Source organism: Lagenorhynchus albirostris, chromosome 4 (assembly GCF_949774975.1).
Source record: "Lagenorhynchus albirostris chromosome 4, mLagAlb1.1, whole genome shotgun sequence".
Taxonomy (NCBI): domain Eukaryota; kingdom Metazoa; phylum Chordata; class Mammalia; order Artiodactyla; family Delphinidae; genus Lagenorhynchus; species Lagenorhynchus albirostris.
In genome coordinates this window covers 44,954,554-44,974,698 of record NC_083098.1, presented here as the reverse complement: position 1 = coordinate 44,974,698, position 20,145 = coordinate 44,954,554, and the positions used below count along the sequence as shown (strand labels likewise).

The following is a 20,145-nucleotide window of genomic DNA, read 5'->3' as shown; positions in this document are numbered from 1 at the left end:
CTTCTCTAGGACATGGAATGTACCTTATAAAATTCAACCCTATCTTTTAGATGTGTTCTCAAGGAAAAGACAAATCTAAAACCTGTTGGAATCATTACCAGGAGTCACTAAGTGATGGCTCACTTGGCTGAAGTAGAGGTCAGATTCCTACTGACTTGTTTACTAAGTCCACGAGAAAGTAGTGAAGGAAACCTGTTTCTTGTAACCAACCCATGTATAAGCATACCACACGTTTAAAATATCAACAGTACAGTTTTCTCAATAGGCACTGCAGATAAAGACACCAATGAGTGGCTGGTGCAGGTGTTCCTCCAAAGCTGGCTTTTAGAGAAGGGAAGGCGTGTTAAGATATAGGAAAGTGGAAATAAGAATCAAGGGTCTGGCAAATCCGCTTTGATTTCTCTCCAGTGATCAGTGCTCACTTGGATGTCAGGTAATCCAGGGGAATAAAATCTTAAGGTCAAAGTTTTATTCGCAAAGGTGCTCTTCCATTTATTGCATCATGCATAATGACCAGGTAAAAATGGGTCCAAACAAATGACATTAGAATTATCTGTGTAGACATTTTTTATCCTTTTAAATCAGTATTTTATAATGAGACAGACATCATTTCTAACAGAGATATCCCGAAAAAGCGATTTCTCTGGAACACTGGAAGAATGAATTGAATCTAAAATATTCCATCAATAAAAGCTTCTACCAGGATCACCTAAGAGTGCATATTTTGTATTACTTTCCCTTCCACTAATATTTGTCAATATCACCTTGCTGTGAAAGTTGCTTCTTAGAATGACTTTGTTGTTATGGTTTTAGCTTTTTCGTTATTCAGTAGAAAGAGCTTTGTACAATAGCTCACAGTGTCTTGCTTGCTGACATTTTCTATTTATAAGCATCTCTTCAAAGTGTTAAGGTAATCTAAAAAAGCTTCTGGCTACATATTTATAGAACTAGCCTACAGGTGACCAGACTACAAACTGATGTGTGTGTGTGTGTGTGTGTACTCTTTCTAGTTTCGGATGGAGGCCACACAAGTCCAGAGATGGCCCTCACCGTTCACTTACTTTGCATTGATCGGCACCCACCAGTGTTCCAGGTTACAGCTCCACTGCTTAAAGTCAGCCCAGGAGGCAGCACTTCTATAGGTAAGAACTGGGAACCTGAAAGAAACATGGCTTGGAAATGGAACCGTATTTCAGTAACAGTCCCTGTATAAATCTCTTCATGGTTACCAAAAAGTAGTGACCTTCTCTTCCAGAAGTTGCAGGCATCTCATCCATAACCATCCCTCTGCCCATTTCCATGCATATGGAAGCAGCATGGAGAGAAGGAAATAAACCCTTCAGAAGCCAATGCTCAGTGATGGAATACAACGCAGAATTTAGTTTCCAGTCTCTAGGAGTTTGATTTGTTGCCATCGCTAAAATATAAAGTAACACAGAGCAGAGAAGAGAAGAGAGGGAAGTGGTTTCAATGACTGCTCTTGTTTTCTCTTTAGAAAGCAAAGAGTAACAGTAGGAGTGACAAGTCACCATAACCTTCAGAAGCTGTGATGACTTAGAGTTGGCCCAGGTGTTCTATATGTGATTTTATTTACCTATTAGTATACTTACTTTTTAGAAGTTTATTCTTTTACCAAAAACATCTTAAGAGCGAATAGTGGGTACTGTGATTTTTGTAAGCTGTGCTGTACACATCCTTATCCAGTTCCTACATATGGGTATTGGCCTAAAATTACTTATCATCCAACCTATAAACAAGCCACAGGTACAAAGATGACTGTCCCTTTTGCCCCACTGCTTCTCATGTCAGTGATGGCCAGAGCAGCCATTGTTAAAATAACTTGGCTCTTCTGTAGATTCAGAGAAAGGAGAAGGGAAGAAATGATGAAAAGCAAACACAATTTCTTAGAGTATTTTCTGGAAGAAAACCTACCCGGTCAGTCAGGACTGACCTTTTCATGGGCTACCATTCCCTCATTTGTATGGAAGAAAAAAGGTATTCTGAATTCAGAACTACCTACTCGTAAGTTAACTTTTGAAAGAACCTACTTGTAATTTGGGAACTGACTGTATTATCAAGTTTTCACTCTTTTTTGTGGTTGATTCAAATTAGACAGCACTTTCTTCTAACCATCAGATTACCCACAACATGGCTTCCAGCCTGGCCTGGGGCTTTACTGTACCCAGAGTATACAGTTGTTAATGTACACATCTTCTCACCATGCTCTATTCTCCTGACTGTAGGACTTGAGTTGGGAGTAAGAGACACGGAGACAGTGCCTGAAGAACTCCTCTTTGAGCTCCGGAAACCTCCCCAGCATGGCGTGCTCCTTAAGTACACGGCTGGGTTCCCAGGGCCCATGGCCTCAGGTAGCTGCTCACTCTGTCATTGGCCTGCTTGGATTTCTTTTTTTTTTTAATGTTTTAATTTTATTGTAGTATAGCTGATTTGCAATGTTGTGTTAGTTTCAGGTGTACAGCAAAGTGATTCAGTTATACATATACATACGTTCGCTTTTTTTTTAGAGTCTCTTCTCATATATGTTATCACAGAATATCGTTTTCACATTGCAGTTGGTTTTATGTCTCAGACAAGAAGTAAAGCAACATTGTGGGATAAACTATAAAGAGATACGTAGAAAGGAAAAACCTTTAGTCCATTGGCTGAAGTATCTGGGACTTCTTTCTCTGTACCACTACCCACACCCCAAAACTATGAAGCTATTTCCTCAAGTTGTAGGTAAAATTTGTTGATTTCTGAAACCTGGAGTCAATGCATTTAGAACGACCTTACGTGAATGGTCAACTGCCACTTTCCCGTGGTCTGTTCATGGAGATAAATTTGTCTTCCTTATTTTGGTATGTGAATCTTCACAATATTTTAAGCACTGTGACTCTGAGAGTGTAAACTACATGTTTCTTCACCCACTAAAAAAGGGTGGTAATGTGCCCAGCTTTCCAAAATAATACTTATTGCGCTTTCCCTGATTATAAAGAATAATACATGCTGATTGTTTAGGAAGTACAGAATAGTGCAAAGAACACAACTAAATCTAATTTTTAATAGTCGGCTCTCATATATTGAAGTGAATATTATCCCTTTCAAAGTTGTCACCTTGGGATGCTGTATACTTATTCTGACAATCTGTACTTTCTCAAAACCTTTATATAATTCCTAATAGGCATCTAGTAATGCGTTCTTCTGAATATCTCTTCAGAGAGAGGGTGTCAAATCTTTGACCTTGAAGGTACATTGAATTTGTAAGAGCAACAAACAGGCACTTAGGAGTCACAAAGGCAGGTTTTTTAAAAACTTACTGAACAAAAGAAGTATCGTTCAGATAGATTTCTGACTTAAAAGCTTTTGCACAGCAAAGGAAACCATAAACGAGATGAAAGGACAACCCTCAGAATGGGAGAAAATATTGGCAAATGAAGCAACTGACAAAGGATTAATCTCCAAAATTTACAAGCAGCTCATGCAGCTCAATATCAAAAAAACAAACAACCCAATCCAAAAATGGGCAGAAGACCTAAATAGACATTTCTCCAAAGAAATGGCCAAAGATGGCCAACAAACCCATGAAATGATGCTCAACATCACTAATTATTAGAGAAATGCAAATCAAAACTGCAATGAGGTGTCACCTCACACCAGTCAGAATGGCCATCATCAAAAAGTCTACAAACGATAAATGCTGGAGAGGGTGTGGAGAAAAGAGAACCCTCTTGCACTGTTGGTGGGAATGTAAATTGATACAGCCACTATGGAGAACAGAATGGAGGTTCCTTAGAAAACTAAAAATAGGACTACCATATGACCCAGCAATCCCAGTATTGCGCATATACCCTGAGAAAACCATAATTCAAAAAGAATCATGTACCACAATGTTCATTGCAGCTCTGTTTACAATAAATAGCCAGGACATGGAAGCAACCTAAGTGTCCATCAACAGATGAATGGATAAAGAAGATGTGGCACATATATACAAGGGAATATCACTCAGCCATGAAAAGAAACAAAATTGAGTTATCTGTAGTGAGGTGGATGGACCTAGAGCCTGTCATACAGAGTGAAGTAAGTCAGAAAGAGAAAAACAAATACCATATGCTAACACATATATATGGAATCTAAAAAAAAAAAATGGTTATGAAGAACCTAGGGGCAGGACAGAAATAAAGACACGGACGTAGAGAATGGTCTTGAGGACACGGGGAGGAGGAAGGGTAAGCTGGGATGAAGTGAGAGAGTGGCATGGACCTATATACACTACCAAATGTAAAATAGATAGCTAGTGGGAAGCAGCCGCATAGCACAGGGAGATCAGCTCAGTGCTTTGTGACCACCTAGAGGGGTGGGAGGGTGGGAAGGAGGGAGACGCAAGAGGGAGGAGATATGGGATATATGTATATATATAGCTAATTCACTTCGTTATAAAGCAGAAACTAACGCACCATTGTAAAGCAATTATACTCCAATAAAGATGTTAAAAAAAAAAAAAGATAAATTTCTGGCATCCTAAGGGAACTACGTTAGGAGCATAGCAGTCATAGCCCAGTTTCTTTACCATTATATTTAACCTATATTTGTGTAATTAATATACGAGTTCTAAAGATGTTTGTAAATGATTAGTTTTATTACTTTTTTTAGGCACATTACCACTAGTAAATCACATTAACACAGTGTTGAAAGAGAAGGCTTAGAAGATGAATACAAAGAATAAATAAATTATTTTGTTTCATTATATAACATCAATTATGGCAGTCAATAATCTATGAAGAAATAGAATTGAATAAAACATCCAGGAAGACCAGTTCCTCAGTTGTGCTCGTGGAATCATTGGGACTCACGGCACTAAGTAGAATTTCTCATGAAAAGGGTTCTATGACCAAACAATTTTGATAAACTTTAAGGTTGAATATTGGAGATTCTAGAATTCTAATGAATCCTGCTGTGTAAAAATTTTTTATTTTAAATTTTGTTTAAACCTGTTTTTCTTAAACATTTATGACCTTGACATTTTTTTCTCACACTGCGCCTATCAGATCTATCCCAAGTTAGTACTCTAGACTTACACAGTTTAGGTTTCTAACTTTAAATATATTTTTCAATTTCTAAGTGTTTTTTAATTTAAAAGAACCTTATGTTCTTAATTAGAACAAAGATCTCTTACAGGTTTGTCTAGCATAATTTACCTTCTTAACTTTTTCAGTAAATCTTCAGTATCAAGATTAGATTCTAGAAGGGCTATCATAACGAACAGAAGCATGTTCTTTATTCTCTAGAACGAAGAGTGATGAGTGAAGCTTAGAGGCAGATTTTGGCTCAACATGATGAAAAACTTAAAAGAATTTTACAGCTATCGTCAGTGGAAGTAGCTCCCTTGTAAAACAGTGAGGCTCCCACCTTGAGCCGTGTTGAAGGACAGGCTAAATAACCCTTTTGCAAGGGTAGTATAAAGGGAATCTTATATTGGGTGGGTGGGTGGACTAATTAACTTACAACTCCCAGAGTTTATGATCCTATATGTACTTTGAAATCCTGAGAACAAAGGTGTTATGGAAATGAAAAGCGTTATTCCCAGAAGTAATTGGTTTTTTTGCCATTTGTTTTATTCTTGAAAGGTGACACTTTCACATATGAGGATGTAGAGGAAAATGTTCTGCAGTATCTACACGATGGATCCTCTGCCCGGGAGGACAGCATGGAGATCTCAGTTACAGATGGCATCTCAGCAGCAACAGTGGAAGTGAGGGTGGAGGTGTCACTGTCCGAGGCCCGGGGGCCTCAGCTGGCTGCTGGCGCCTCTCTGAGCATCACCGTTGCCAGTAAAAGCACAGCTATAATCACTAGGTCACATCTTGCTTACGTTGTAAGTTCCTCTGTTTGTCTTTTTGTCCACTGCACCCTCTGACTAGGCAGACTAGAAAGGGATGCCATGGCTGAATATTTGGGCCATCAGGCATATGGCCATAAAAGAACTTTTTTCTCCCCTTGCCTATCATTCTACTCTTAGGAATAGTTACACTCTTTATTGCAGCTGCTCCCACTGTCTCCCAAGCAGACAAGTGAATGAGCAGAACGTTGATGAAATCCCTATTTGTAGGGATGGGTGATGGTCACCTGGAAATAGTGCCAGTGTCAAAAAGCCCAAGTCCCCATATTTTAAGCTCCATTGATAATATTTCAGATGGGAATTTTAGGAGAAGAGCGTTTTAGAAGAACTTACCTGGCCAGTGACTAATAAGTAATGGTATTTCAGGGCCCACTTTTCTGAGAGAAAACCTGCTTTTCACCAGCGTCTGTCTCAGGTCCAGCTCTGGACAGAATGCTGGCATGCTCCTGTGGCAGGATTACTGACTCACCCTCCATCCAGTGCCCCAAGAGAAGCAGTGTGGTTCGGGGACTACGGGTAGATTCAGGAACTCTGTTGTTGTTTTTTCCACCAACCTGACCTTAATTTGATAAGTGATCCTGGCTAAATTAAACTCATCCTCTGTCCTTGACTTTACCTCTGGAGCTAAGGATAATGAGGATAATTAATTTTATTTTTCATTTAAGTATGTTGTAAACAGATGTGAACTCTCCGTGTAAAAACAATAATGAGTAGTTTTGACAAATATGCTGAAAATAAGAATAATTGTCTGAATGGTAATCATTCTTAGTATTGAATTTTTCCTTTGCTAATCTTAAAATTTCCACCAATAACCTGGCCTTTTTTAAAAAAACACTATGTAGTTTTAAGTAATCCTTTTCTCAGCTGAATAGTCTGGCTGTAAAATCTAGTCCTGAATAGTAGCATTAAGATAAAGCATTGGCCTGGGAACAATTGCTTCAATTGCTTTTGCAAAGATTTTCCCCTAAAATTGTCTTTTTTTTAAATTATGGGAAACTGCGTCCCACCCTGATTCTTCTCATGGGTCTAGTATAGTTTCAGAACACCTTTGATTTTGTTTTTTAATTGACGGGTGATTCTTACCATAGGTTATGGTCTTTTGAATCTTATGAAACATGAATTCATAAAAATGTATGTAAAAAAAAAATGTATGTATACAGATTTAATCAGTAGATCACCAAGGCTTGAAAAATGTTTGACAGACCAAAATAGGATTCCAGGAGCAGTTCCTTTCCATCAACTGCATGTTATAAGCTGCAGTTGAAAATGCAAGCCCATTGGCAACTGAACATGTATTTTCAGAAATTGATTGAATGTGAATTTACCCACTAGAGCGGAAAGATTCCAAAAGAATTATCCTAGCTCACTGAAAGCATAGTATATTTTAAAGACTTAGCTAAGTTATACACTAACTTTCTCTGAGGGTTGTAGAAGAGTTTTGTACTTAATGTCATGGGGAAGATTTTTCTAGACATGCATAGTTAGTGAGTTTGCTGTGAACATCCAGAGAAATTGGAAAAGCCATCTGAAACCCTGGTCATAAGTGGAGCAGAATATGAAAAGATAGGAACAGGTAAGCCTGTTCTTAATTAGAGTATCGTGAACTGCAAGAGGGTTCAGTGATGTCGGGAGAGGCAAAAGGCAAAAGTGGGATTCTGTGTGATTTGCTTCTTAATGGTGGTTTCCTATACACAATTTGTTATGTACTGCAAGAAAACAAGTAAGGAAGGGGTGGTATGGGTTTTATAGTTAGAATGAATGGGTTCTAATCTAAGCTCATCAGTTTTACTAGCATAATAACCCTTGACAAGTCACTAAACTCCCTAGGGCTCAGTTTTCTCATTTGTAATATGGAGAGGATGATATAAGATTAATCTTAAATAGCTAATAGATCTCTATGCACCAGCCAAAAATACACTAATTCAAAATAAGATACCATCTATAATAATATTACTTAACACATATTAGGTATAAATGTAACAAAATTGATGCTATGACTGACTATAAAGAAAATTTAAAGGAGTCTCTTGACAAAGTTTTAGAAATAAAAGAATTTACCAGGGGGCCAGATAGAAGGTCAACAGAACGATAGCATTTCTATTCATAAGCAAAAGTAGCCAGTAAACGTAACTAAAAAGATGATACCACTTATAATAGCATCACAAAAATTATATTCTTTGGACTAAATCTAACAAAAAAAAAGAAATACTTCTACAGGGAAAATTGTAATACTTAATTGGCAGACGTTTAAAAAGCACTAAATAAATGACAAGATACGCCATATTCATGAATAGGAAGATTTAGTATCCAAGAGATAGCAATTCTCCCACAAGTGATCTTTCCATCCAATTGAGTTCCAATCAAAAGCCCGGTGGACTTTTTATGATCTTGACAAGCTGATTCTACAATATATAAGGAACAACAAAGGGCCAAAATTCTGAAAACGAATGACAGGAGGGCAGGGCCTTGCCCTGGCAGGTATCAGGATTCATTATAAACCTGCACAGTTTAAAGCAGTATACACTGGTATATACTAGAGAGTCCAGAAACAGACCCACACTTGGGACTATAATATAAAACAGCTATAGCAAGCCAGATCAGTGGAAACAGGAGAAACTATTTAAAACATGAATCTGCATAAAATTACTATTCATATGTAAAAAAAAAAGACTGCTGCTACCTCATACCCTACACAGATATTAACTGTAGCAAATCAAGTACCTAAGTGTCATAAGTAAAAGTGTACAGTTCTTTATAGGGTAAAGGCGAATATTTTCATGATATTGGGAAAAGGAAGAATTTCTTAAACTAGAAACAAAAAGGGCTAACTATAAAGAAAAAATTGATAAATTTGACTATATTAAAATTAAATTTATGTTCTCCCAAACACACCATAAATACAAAAAAACAAACAAATTACAAATTGGGAAAAGATATTTACAACACATATAACCAAAAATAACAAAGAAAATATAAAGAACGTCTGCAAATCAAGAAGAAAAAGATAATCCATTTGAAAAATGAACAGAAGACATCAGCAGGAATTTCAGAAGAGGAACCCATAGGGCCAGTAAACATAAGGAGAGACATTCACCTTTTTAGACATCAGGGAAAGCAAATTAAGACTATATACCATTTAATACCAATTCAATTGGCAAAAATTTTAAAGTATGAAAATACCAAATGTTGGAGAGGAAATAGATCTACAGGAGGTTCTTTGCTAATGGAACTGTAAATTGGAACAACCACTCTGGGAAAGAATTTGGCCTTGTCTTGTGAGGATGAATGTTCATATACCCTAATTGTTCCTCTCCTAGATTCCTATTCAAGAGGCACTTTCATAGGTACACAAGATATGCACAAGAATATATACAAGAATGTTTATAGCAATACTATTTGTAACTATAGTAGTCTATGTGTAATAGCAAAAATATTGAAATAAGCCAAATGTCCATCAGCATCAACGGGATATCTTGTGGTGTACTTACTCTATGGAATATTAGAGAACACTCAAAACACATGAACTATAGCTGCACAGAACAACATTAGTGGACCTTAGCAGTCTGCTACTGAGTAAAAAGAAAAATAAATTCCACAAGAGGAGTGTCTAACTCCCTTTTCTTAAGTTAAAAAAAACTGAAGCTACTTTATAATATTATATCACACTATATCAAGAAATTCAAAGAAATAAGAAACAAGATCCAGGGTGATGGTAGGCCCAGGGACAGGATAAAAGAGGAGCTCGTACATAAATGTTAATCATCAAAGTTCTAGTCTTTTGTTGAATGTTGGGTCAATAGATGTATAAATAATAAAAAGAAAAGTTAAAAGGGAATGAATACAAAATGGGTGAGAAGGGCTTTGAGGAGAAAAATTACATAAGAACAAAGTCTATATTCTTATGAATTTTTCACCCACGGTATCTTGGACATCCCAAAATAGTAATTTTCTTTAAATTATGACAGCATTTTCAGAAAAAAAAAAAATCCAACTGATTTCACACTGTTTCAAACCCAACAGTCATTTGAGATTTGAAAAATTATAAGTTGTGTTGTGCCTGACATGAAATTTGCATTTCTTTGCCAAATTTACCAATGTGGAATTTAGAAGCTGTTCATTCTAATCAAGAGCCAGGAGCTCTGTCCTTGTAGTTTATCACCATCTCAGAAGATAATACCTTAGAACTCTTGGCTGTCTTCTAAAAATTCCCTCTCAGAGGATACTCACAGTAGTATTAGGAAGTAGTTTTTTGGAAGCCTGCATATTGTATTTGATAACTCATGTAGAAAAATAGAGAAACTTTTAAAGTATAAATTTAGGGGAAATTTTCTGAAGTTTTGCAGCTTCGATGAATTTGAGATTCCTTCCACGCTCTTATCAAGTGATGTGAAGAAATATGGAAAATTCTATGATCTTGCACTGAGGCTCTGAACTGTCAACTTACAAAGGTCTCTAGGGATAGAAATGAGAGCTGACTAAAACCTGCTGCCCCAGATCACCAGGCAGCTGTGGTCATATTCCTGATCTCGTACCTCAACTAACTGTACAACATAGCCATGCAAATTTGCATGTGAAAATACATTTGGCTATGCAATATTTGTTTTCATTGTTGCTGTGGTAAAGTGTAAAGTACCCTCATGTTCACAGCCAGCTGCTCTAAAAGATGAATGACTCAGGGAATCTTTCCAAGAAGTTGTTGCAAAAAAAACCAAACAAACAAAAAAAAGAAGTTGTTGCCTCCCTCCTAGATATTTCCAAAAATATCCTTGAAGAAAGAAGAAATTGTTCATTAAGACATTCAATTATTGTCCATGTAGCAACACAGAAAGCCAATTTTATTTCTCGATAAACAGTGCAGAGGAAAGGGAAATAGATGGTCTTTGTTAATATTGGGCATCTTGGGAGTTGAACATCCATAGGTTCGGTCCAGGTAGAATGAAATCCATAATTTCCTAACTTCTTTTGTTAAACTAAAATTTTTATCATGTTAAATATTACTTAAAGTGAGTCCTTGGCTAAGCTAAATACCTTCCATTCTTTGTTTCACAGAATTTTAAAATTGTTATCATATGTTATAGTGGAATTTTACCTGTTTCTAAAAAGCAAACTATTCTTAGAAACTCTAGAAGAATCCTACAACTGTGTTTCTAGAAGGATGACATATTTCTGACTGTGTTTTGCACTTCACTAGATGCTTGTAATAAAAACAAAACCTTGTGTGGCTCTTATAGTAACCATAGGGCATCTCTTTCTTTTATGCCCTATACCTAAAGTGCATGTCCACTATTATCTTGAGCTACTCTTCAAAGAAGACATTATCAAAAAGACATTTTAGGAGGAATAAATACTGGGATTTTCACGCAGTTTAAATGGTGTTACTTTATCACAAAGGGAAAGAGATTTTTCCGTTTAGTAGAGAAGGGAGCACCCGAGATCTTTACTGGAAATATTGATTCCTGCAAACGTGCATTCATGTCTTGCCTCATATTTGCCTAATTAGGATGATTCTTCCCCCGACCCAGAGATCTGGATTCAGTTAAGTTCTCTGCCCGTGTATGGTGCTCTCTTAAGAACCTCAGGACCTGAGGTGGAAGAACTCTCAGAGGTTTCCAATTTCACAATGGAAGACATCAACAACAAGAAAATTAGGTATATAACCACCTGGTGTTACGTGACAGAATTTTTTTTAATTGTATTAAAATATGTAAGCAACTAACCAGTAGCTCCCCTGAAAGATTATGTTACTTCTGACCCCATTGTTAAACAAAGATTTAATCATCTTACTTGACCTGTTGGTGTAGTTCATTCATTCTGTTCTTCTGCTGGCCTTTGTAGGTACTCAGCTGCATTTGAGACCGGTGGTCATCTGGTTACTGACAGCTTCCACTTCTCTGTCTCTGATTTGGACCACAACCGCCTGGACAATCAGAGGTTTACCATCATGATCACTCCCGTCAAGGATCCACCCCAAGTCATTGCTTTCGCTGACCTTATCACCGTAAGCAGTTCAGATCAATGAACTGTGGGTGCTGTAGAGAGCAGGAGTCTGTGGCAGTGTGAACGAAGGATTTCTACCTAAATTGGATGTCAAGTCCTTCCCCTCAAATATCTAGGCAATAGTATCAAGATACGTATGGCTTTCAAGCATCAGTTTTTCAAAAAGTATGAAAATAATTACATGCAGAAGATCAAATCATTATATCCACATTATTTAATTAGTCAGCAAGTATTTCTGTGCCAGACATAAATCTAGATGTGTACAGTATTTTGTATACTATGCTAGATGTATATAGCAGTAGGAGTAGGAATGTATCTTTGAGGAGTTTATAGTCTAATGTTTGCAGCAACTAAAACGTAGGGATATGGACAGTATCCCCAGGTCCCTTTTTTTTTTTTTAATTTATTTATTTTTGGCTGCGTTGGGTCTTCCTTGCTGCGTGTGGGCTTTCTGTAGTTGTGGCGAGTAGGGGCTACTCTTCGTTGCGGTGTGCAGGCTTCTCATTGCAGCGGCTTCTCTTGTTGCAGAGCATGAGGTCTAGGTGAGTGGGCTCAGTAGTTGTGGTAGGCTCAGCGGCCATGGCTCACGGGCCCAGCCGCTCCGCGGCATGTGGGATCTTCCCGGACCGGGGCACGAACCCGCGTCCCCTGCATCGGCAGGTGGACTCTCAACGACTGCACCACCAGGGAAGCCCGGCAGTCGGATTCTTAACCACTGTGCCGCCAGGGAAGCTTCCCAGGTCCCATCTTAAATGGAGCTGATACTTATCGCTGTAAACGATGTTGACAGCTCCTTGGCGTTGGGAGGTGAAATATGATGTACCTCGATCGTGAAGTTACCTAGACCTGAATTCAAGTGCCAGTTCTGTTACTAGCTGACTGACCTTGGACCAATTATATAATCTTTCTTAACCTCAGTTTCCTCGTTTTTTTAATAAATTTATTTATTTTATTTATATTTATTTTTGGTTGCATTGGGTCTTCGTTGCTGCACGCGGGCTTTCTCTAGTTGCGGCGAGTGGGGCTACTCTTTGTTGTGGTGCGCGGGCTTCTCATTGCGGTGGCTTCTCTTGTTGCGGAGCTCGGGCTCTAGGCCCACGGGCTTCAGTAGTTGTGGTGCGTGGGCTTAGTTGCTCCGCAGCGTGTGGGATCTTCCCAGACCAGGGATCGAACTCGCATCCCCTGCGTTGGCAGGCAGATTCTTAACCACTGTGCCACCAGGGAAGTCCCAATTTCCTCATTTTTAAAGTGTTACTATTCCTGTTGCATAAAGGATTACTCTGATGATTAATAAAGTAGCACTAAAAAACCCCAGTAGAGTACTGGCTTATGGTAGGGATTCCATAAAAGTTAATTCACTTTCCTAGTTCTGCTCTACGTACATACCATAATGCCCAAAACTCAGGATTCCTCGTTTTGTTGAACAACTAAAAATTCATAAAACTGAGTTGTTTCTAAATGGTTCTGATATTCCACCCTTTTTTTTTTTTTCATGTCCACACTTCAGGGCAATCGTTTGGACCTTCCCCATTCCCAGAGTCAGGGTGACCTTCCACTTTGTAACTTGTAGATCTTCCTATATTTAGCCAATAGTTATTCAGAAGTAAACAGCTTCATATCCAGCAGGCTAGCAAAAAACACTAGGGTCAGGTTGCAAAGTAAACATACAAAACAGGGCCCTAAAGGAAAAAGGTAGCTGGAGCACCTGCTTCTACTCATAACCGATTTATTTTCCTCCTTGACAGTAAGATAAGCACTAGCTTTCAGGTATGGTGAGCCCTTTCTTCCTGCACACCTATAAACATACACTATCATGGGATAAATGGGACTTCCTGCTGGGAACTCCTGCTATAGGACAGAGCTACCCTCATAGTATCCAAGGGAGGACTGGATGAATCATTCTGTAGCTGCGGGCTTTTGAACGTTGATACGGAAGGAAGGCAGCCATCCTGTCGTGCAGCTGTTCCAAGGTAGGTGATTAGAATGGGCCAGAGCTGCTTTACAACCAGATCCATCATGGAAGGAAGCACAACTTTGAAGGGAAACACGGAAGTCACTGTGTCTGAGCGTAGCTTCAAGAGGCGCTGAAGGATTGCCCGGTCCCAGCAGCTCGAATATTCCTCATCTCCGTGCGTAGAGGATCTGCCTCCTCAAAGAAGTGGAATTGGTGCTGGAAGGTCACCCCAGGCAACTCTTATCAATTCAGTTCCTTTTACTGCAGTTACGTGCAACCGCCCAAGGACTCTCTCCAATCTTCTCTTTCTTAGGTTGACGAGGGAGGGAGAGCCCCACTCTCATTTCACCACTTCTTTGCTGCTGATGATCAGGACAGCCTCCAGGGTGACGCCATCATTAAACTAAGTGCCCTGCCCAAGTACGGCTGCATCGAGAACACGGGGACAGGTAACGGCAGTAGATTGGCTCTAGAGTTGCTCCAGACCTGGAGAGAAGGGAGCGTGGAGGTGGGTAACTGTCTGCAGTTAACCTGGATATGGAGAACTAAAGAGGGAATGGAACCATTTCAAAGAAATGGAAGGAGGGAAGGTTTCATTGACTCAACAGAAATTGAGTGTTTCCTATATGCCAAGCACTGTTTTAAGCACTGGGGATATATCAGTAAACAAAACAGACAGAAACCCCTACTTTCATGGTGCCTTAGATCCTGGTGGGAGGAGACGGATAAGAAACCTAATAAATGAAAAAACTGCGTAAGACGTCAGGAGGTCAATCAGTGCTATGGGAAAAACTAGAGCAGGGTGAGGGGATTTGGAGTGCCAGCAATGGGGACGCAGAGGCTTGGGGATTGCACTCAGAATTGAGTGTCAAGGAAATAAAATTTTCTGTCCTTTTACTGTGAGGCAGCTGCAGTTTAGCTGAACCACAGCTTACGTCGCTGCTTTTTCTGAGGATATGACATGAATTGAAATGCATGCTTGTCTCTCTGTGACCCTCTCCTCAACATCCCTCCCCCCGCTCATCTACCCTGGACCCACTGCCCTTGGTGATTATCACAGAGAAGGCGAGGGGAGAGGGTGGATACTGTCCACAGGTCCGCCGAGACCACAATGACTGGCAGTTGAGACAGCTCCCGGCAGGTGACCGTGCTGCTGCTTCCGCAGTGAGATTCCTGAGTGGCAGCGCTTGGCTGTAACTGGTGTGCAGCTAGCAGCTCCCACAGAGAGGCCAGTGGAGGCGTCTGTGACCAGCGTGGTGCCTGGGATTTGAGCCTGGTTACCGGAAACTCATTTAGCAGGGGACATGTTTTCCTATAGAAAATCTTGAGTCTTTTCCCCATCTGGCCTTTCAGTGTGTGCTCTTAGATTTGTTTCTTGCTGAGTTAGATTTATCTCAACAAATGTTTATACAGTGGATGTAAAGATGAATAAGATGCAGCCCCTGCCTCGAGTGGGAGACAGATACGAAGACTGATAAATTACAATCATGAAACGCCAGGACAGGGAAAGGAGGAAAGCACTGAGAAAGGACATAGGACAAAACAGTTACTTTTGCCTGTAAAGGCAAGAAAGTCGGAGGAAGCAACATTTGAGTTGGAACTTGAAGTGTCAGTGGGAGTTGCTGTGGGCAGAGGGAAAATGGCATTTCTCACAGAGGGAAGAGCACAAGCAAAGGTGGGGAATCTTGAAAGGATGGTTGCCCCCAGCCTTCTCTTCTGTCCAGGTGATTTCTTATTAAGCTTTTTGTTTGTTTGTTTTTTGTTTTTTTTGCGGTACGCGGGCCTCTCACTGCTGTGGCCTCTCCCGTTGCGGAGCACAGGCTCCGGATGCGCAGGCTCAGCGGCCATGGCTCACGGGCCCAGCCGCTCCGCGGCATATGGGATCTTCCCGGACCGGGGCACGAACCTGTGACCCCTGCATCGGCAGGCGGACCCTCAACCACTGCACCACCAGGGAAGCCCTCTTATTAAGCTTTTTTTAACATCGTTTTATGCTAACCTGGAGTACATGTAGAAGTGAACTTTCTGGCAAGCCTCAGCCTCTCTTAAAGTGGTTTGCAGACTTTAATGTGCATAAGACTCACCTGGAGGGCCTGTGCAAACAGTTTCCTGGGCAGCAACCCCAGAGTTCCTGTTTAAGGAGGCTGTTGAGACCCATGCATTTGCATTTCTCACCAGCTCACAGGCGATGCCATTACTGCTGGTCCACACTTGGAAAACCATTGCCCTACGTTAGTATGAACCTGGAAGTAAGGAAAAGACGTTCAGGGGGCAAATAATTGTTCCAAGGCACGTTGTATAAGGACTCACCCTTTGCTCCATGGGAGTTCAGAACCAAGTCTGTTTCATACATGTGAAACTAGCTACCTAGATTCAGAATTCAGCTGATCAGAAGAACATCTTTTTAAAAACATTAGAAGAAGTAGCTTTAGGTTCATACCGGCAAGATGGAAGAAACAGAATAATCATATTGTCTGGTATGAAATCTAACAGCATGGATAATCTACATTCCTTTAGTACCAGCACAACCAGGGCAGGGCCCACCTTGATTACCTGTCGGGCATCACCGCGTTCTAGTGCAATGCAGTAATAGATGTTCATGATGATAGCCTGCACACATCAAGAGCTATTTAATTTGCACATAGTATATTCTGTTTAAGAAGGCAAGGAAGAACATTAATGAGAGAGGTTTATGTGAAAAAATAGAAGGGCTTCCCTGGTGGCGCAGTGGTTGAGAGTCTGCCTGCCGATGCAGGGGACGCAGGTTCGTGCCCCGGTCCGGGAAGATCCCACATGCCGCAGAGCGGCTGGGCCCGTGAGCCATGGTCGCTGGGCCTGTGCGTCCGGAGCCTGTGCTCCGCAGCGGGAGAGGCCGCAAGAGTGAGAGGCCTGCGTACCGCAAATATATATATATATATATATATATATATATATATATATATATATATATATATATATATATATAGAAGGTGCTGTTTTAAAAATTGAAAGGACGGTGCTTAAAGCTTCAGTGGCAGATTCACTTGTTGAACAGCTTGTTTTCTAAGACAGAAAGTAAGTCATTATTCTATTCAAGTATATTTTTAGGCACTATTTACTTAGGCTATTTTTGATCCAAATAAAGATACTATATTTCTCATATTTACAGTGATCAAAGGAAAGAGAAAATAAAATTTGAAGGAATTATAGCAATTCCTTTTGGAAACCCTGAACTGTATGCCCTAGGGATTATCAGGTCACTGGTCACTTAGAGCCCTCTATTCTTCTGGTGTCAAGAGGAATCATATCTGAGGGGTAAAATTTAAGAAAATTCATGTCATTGAAAAGAATAATATTTGTCTTGAATTCTTATTTCAAAGAAATTATAAATGAAGCATTTTCATTCCTCGTCTTTACATTGGGAGGTAAACGAAAAATGACCCTGTCTGCCATCTAGGAAGTCAATGGCCTTTTAATATATGACCTAATCTTTGCAAAGGACCATGAAAGAGGGAAAGAGAAAGCCTTATCGCTTTCAGATCTTCTATCTACACTTTTCTTTGTTGATGTATATCCAGGGAGTGTTTGAAGACACAGGGGTTTCTTTTTTCTCCTCTCTTTGGAAGAAAATGTAACGATTTAAAATCAATCAGTTACAGAGACTTAATTGACATAGCTGTTCCTGCTATGCAAGGAAGAGCATAGCAGCCTTGAACAGCATAGCAGCCTCAGAGACCAAGTAAGAGACAAGTCACCCATCATTTAGACAGTGTTTACTCTTCCCCTTGGCCTTTGGGCTTGGGATGAAAAGAAGAGGTAACCAGAGCCAGCACTTTCTGTGGAGCTCTGAATGGTACTTGAACATCTCAGTACCGGAACTGCACCCAAGCTCTGGATGGTCCCTGAGCATCACAGTAGCTCTGGTGTACCATCCCAGGGGCTGAGCACTAGCCCATGCAGAGGTTTCCTTAAGGAACTGAATAGTCAAATGAAAACATGCTTAAGGAGATGTTTCTTAGATAAAAAGGTATGCAGTTAACCTTTTCTTGTGTAAAGAAAGAAGGTTCCTCTTGCAGAGTGGTTTCAAAATTGACTAAAGCTTAAGGTAAAACCTTTACTGTTGTATCAATACTTGTCCCATGACTTATTTTATCAAATATTTCTAACAAAACAACCACTGATTCTATGCTGTATGAAATAATAACATCCACAGTGCTTTCATACATGTTATCTCATTTGATTCCCATTTGTAGATGAAAACACTCTCCCACCTTTATTCTCAAACGTATTTTCCTCTTCTGTTGATAGTGCTGTCAGGCTTTCTGGTTCAGCCCAGGAAGCAGGAATTGATGGATCAAGGTAAAAGTTCCCTCTTGCTGTTGATGCAGGTGATCGATTTGGCCCTGGAACTACCAGTGACCTAGAAGCATCATTCCCTCTTCAAGATGTCCTGGAAAACTACATTTACTACTTTCAGAGTGTTCATGAAAGCATTGAGCCAACCCATGATATTTTCAGTTTTTATGTAAGTGATGGAAACAGCCGATCAGAAATCCACAGCATCAACATCACCATCGAGGTAAAGACTTTGGAAGTTGGATAAGTTGGGCCTTTGACCACAATATCGCACCATTAGATAGCTTTGTGTGAACTCAAAAGCAAAGAAGATTGGGTTTGACCTTGAACTTTAGAGGTCAGTTTTTAAAATATAACCCTGACCTTTAGGAAACTTGTAGAATTCAGGCTGGCATTTGGGGATGGTCTGACTTGGAAAGCGGAATTTCCATTTCAGAGTAAAGTCTATCTGTTCTGTGTGAAAACAGTTTGTGAGGGTCAGACAGAGAAACCTTGCCAGTCTCATATTAGGTGAAAAACAACATAAGCTTATTTTTCCCTGAAATTATTGTATGTGGTTCTATGTGCATACTTGCCTTTTCTTATATTTTTTAGTGCATTTATTCATTACACTGTAACATGAAAGAAATGTGTTTCTCGTTGCTGTGTTTATTCTCATTTGAGCAACTACATAGGCTTGCTCTGTCACCCCAGGGAGAGAGATAAAAGATAAAAATCAGAATGGAATGCCCTCTGCCTTGAGAAAATAAAACAGGGCACTCTCGGTGCCCTTCAGGGACAGTGGATGAGGGGTGCTGGCACGAGGATGGGGGGGTCAAGGAGATGTCTTTAGACACCCACAGTTTCAAATATGTGTCCTCCTACAGGTACTGTGCCATGCTTAGGCTTCTAAGACTGTTCTGATTTCAAATAATGTGCCATTTTATCCCCCAAATATACTTGTCTAACCACATGTCCGTATTTTTGGTCTGGAAAATGTCATCCTTGTACCTATGGAAAATACCTGAGAAGATTTCTGTAGCATGTCCATCAGTGTCTTTTCAAGGGGATATTTGGTTTGTATGACCTGCTCGCCTTTCAACCTAACCATTTTGAGTGGGAATTAAAGATGGTGACATATTAGATACAAACTACTATGCATAAATAAACACCAAGGACCTACTGTATAGCACAGGGAACTATATCCAGTATCTCATAATGATCTATAATGGAAAATAATCTGAAAAAATATATCTATATAACTGAACCTCTTTGCTGTATACCTGAAACTAACACAACTATATTTTAATAATAATAACAATAAAAGACAGTGACACGTTACATGCTATTTCGGTAGTGAAAGTTAATGTGGTGGTGTTACTTTCTCTGAATAATGCATGTTATTTTTTTCTTCTTAAACCGGTATCTGTGTGAGACCTAATATTTTATGCTTTAATCAGAGGAAGAATGACGAGCCTCCCAGGATGACCTTGCGGCCCCTTGGCGTGCAGCTGAGCTCGGGAGTGGTGATAAGCAATTCTTCTTTGAGCCTGCAGGACCTGGACACTCCAGATAACGAGCTGATTTTTGTATTGACAAAAAAGCCTGGCCATGGTAGGACACAACTGCTATGGGAAGCTTCTTAATTGAGGTGCCCGACGGGTTATTAGAATAAACACATAGATTTCAGCCGATCATTCCTCTGCCTTGCTGGTGTGTAGTCCGTTCTTGGCATCAAAGTATAATCAAATTCACAGCTAGCTAATGTTCTTTGGGGTCACAGTAGACTCTGGTTGCTCTGAAAGCCTGAATCCTGGGTAATTGGTGTCTCTGAAATTCAATTTCAGCTGTTTTCTTGCTTTCTTATGTAACCTCAGGCAAAACAAGTTTTCGGAATCTGCACATCCTCTTCTCAGAGTAGGCATCATTCCTTGATCATCCTGGGCCATTGTATGCAAGGAACAGCATAGCAGCCTTGAAATTA

General features: G+C 39.9%; 1 protein-coding gene across 1 annotated transcript in view; it reads left to right on the top strand.

Moving 5' to 3' along the window:
- The window catches only part of FRAS1 (Fraser extracellular matrix complex subunit 1), a 467,475-nt gene that overhangs the window by 355,250 nt on the left and 92,080 nt on the right, over nucleotides 1-20,145 (top strand). Inside the window, exons 36-43 of the mRNA XM_060147971.1 lie at nucleotides 1,011-1,142; nucleotides 2,244-2,369; nucleotides 5,625-5,872; nucleotides 11,397-11,545; nucleotides 11,732-11,894; nucleotides 14,161-14,296; nucleotides 18,215-18,405; nucleotides 19,622-19,775. Coding sequence (XP_060003954.1) covers nucleotides 1,011-1,142; nucleotides 2,244-2,369; nucleotides 5,625-5,872; nucleotides 11,397-11,545; nucleotides 11,732-11,894; nucleotides 14,161-14,296; nucleotides 18,215-18,405; nucleotides 19,622-19,775 — 1,299 coding nt within the window. The remainder of the gene's footprint in view (nucleotides 1-1,010; nucleotides 1,143-2,243; nucleotides 2,370-5,624; nucleotides 5,873-11,396; nucleotides 11,546-11,731; nucleotides 11,895-14,160; nucleotides 14,297-18,214; nucleotides 18,406-19,621; nucleotides 19,776-20,145) is intronic.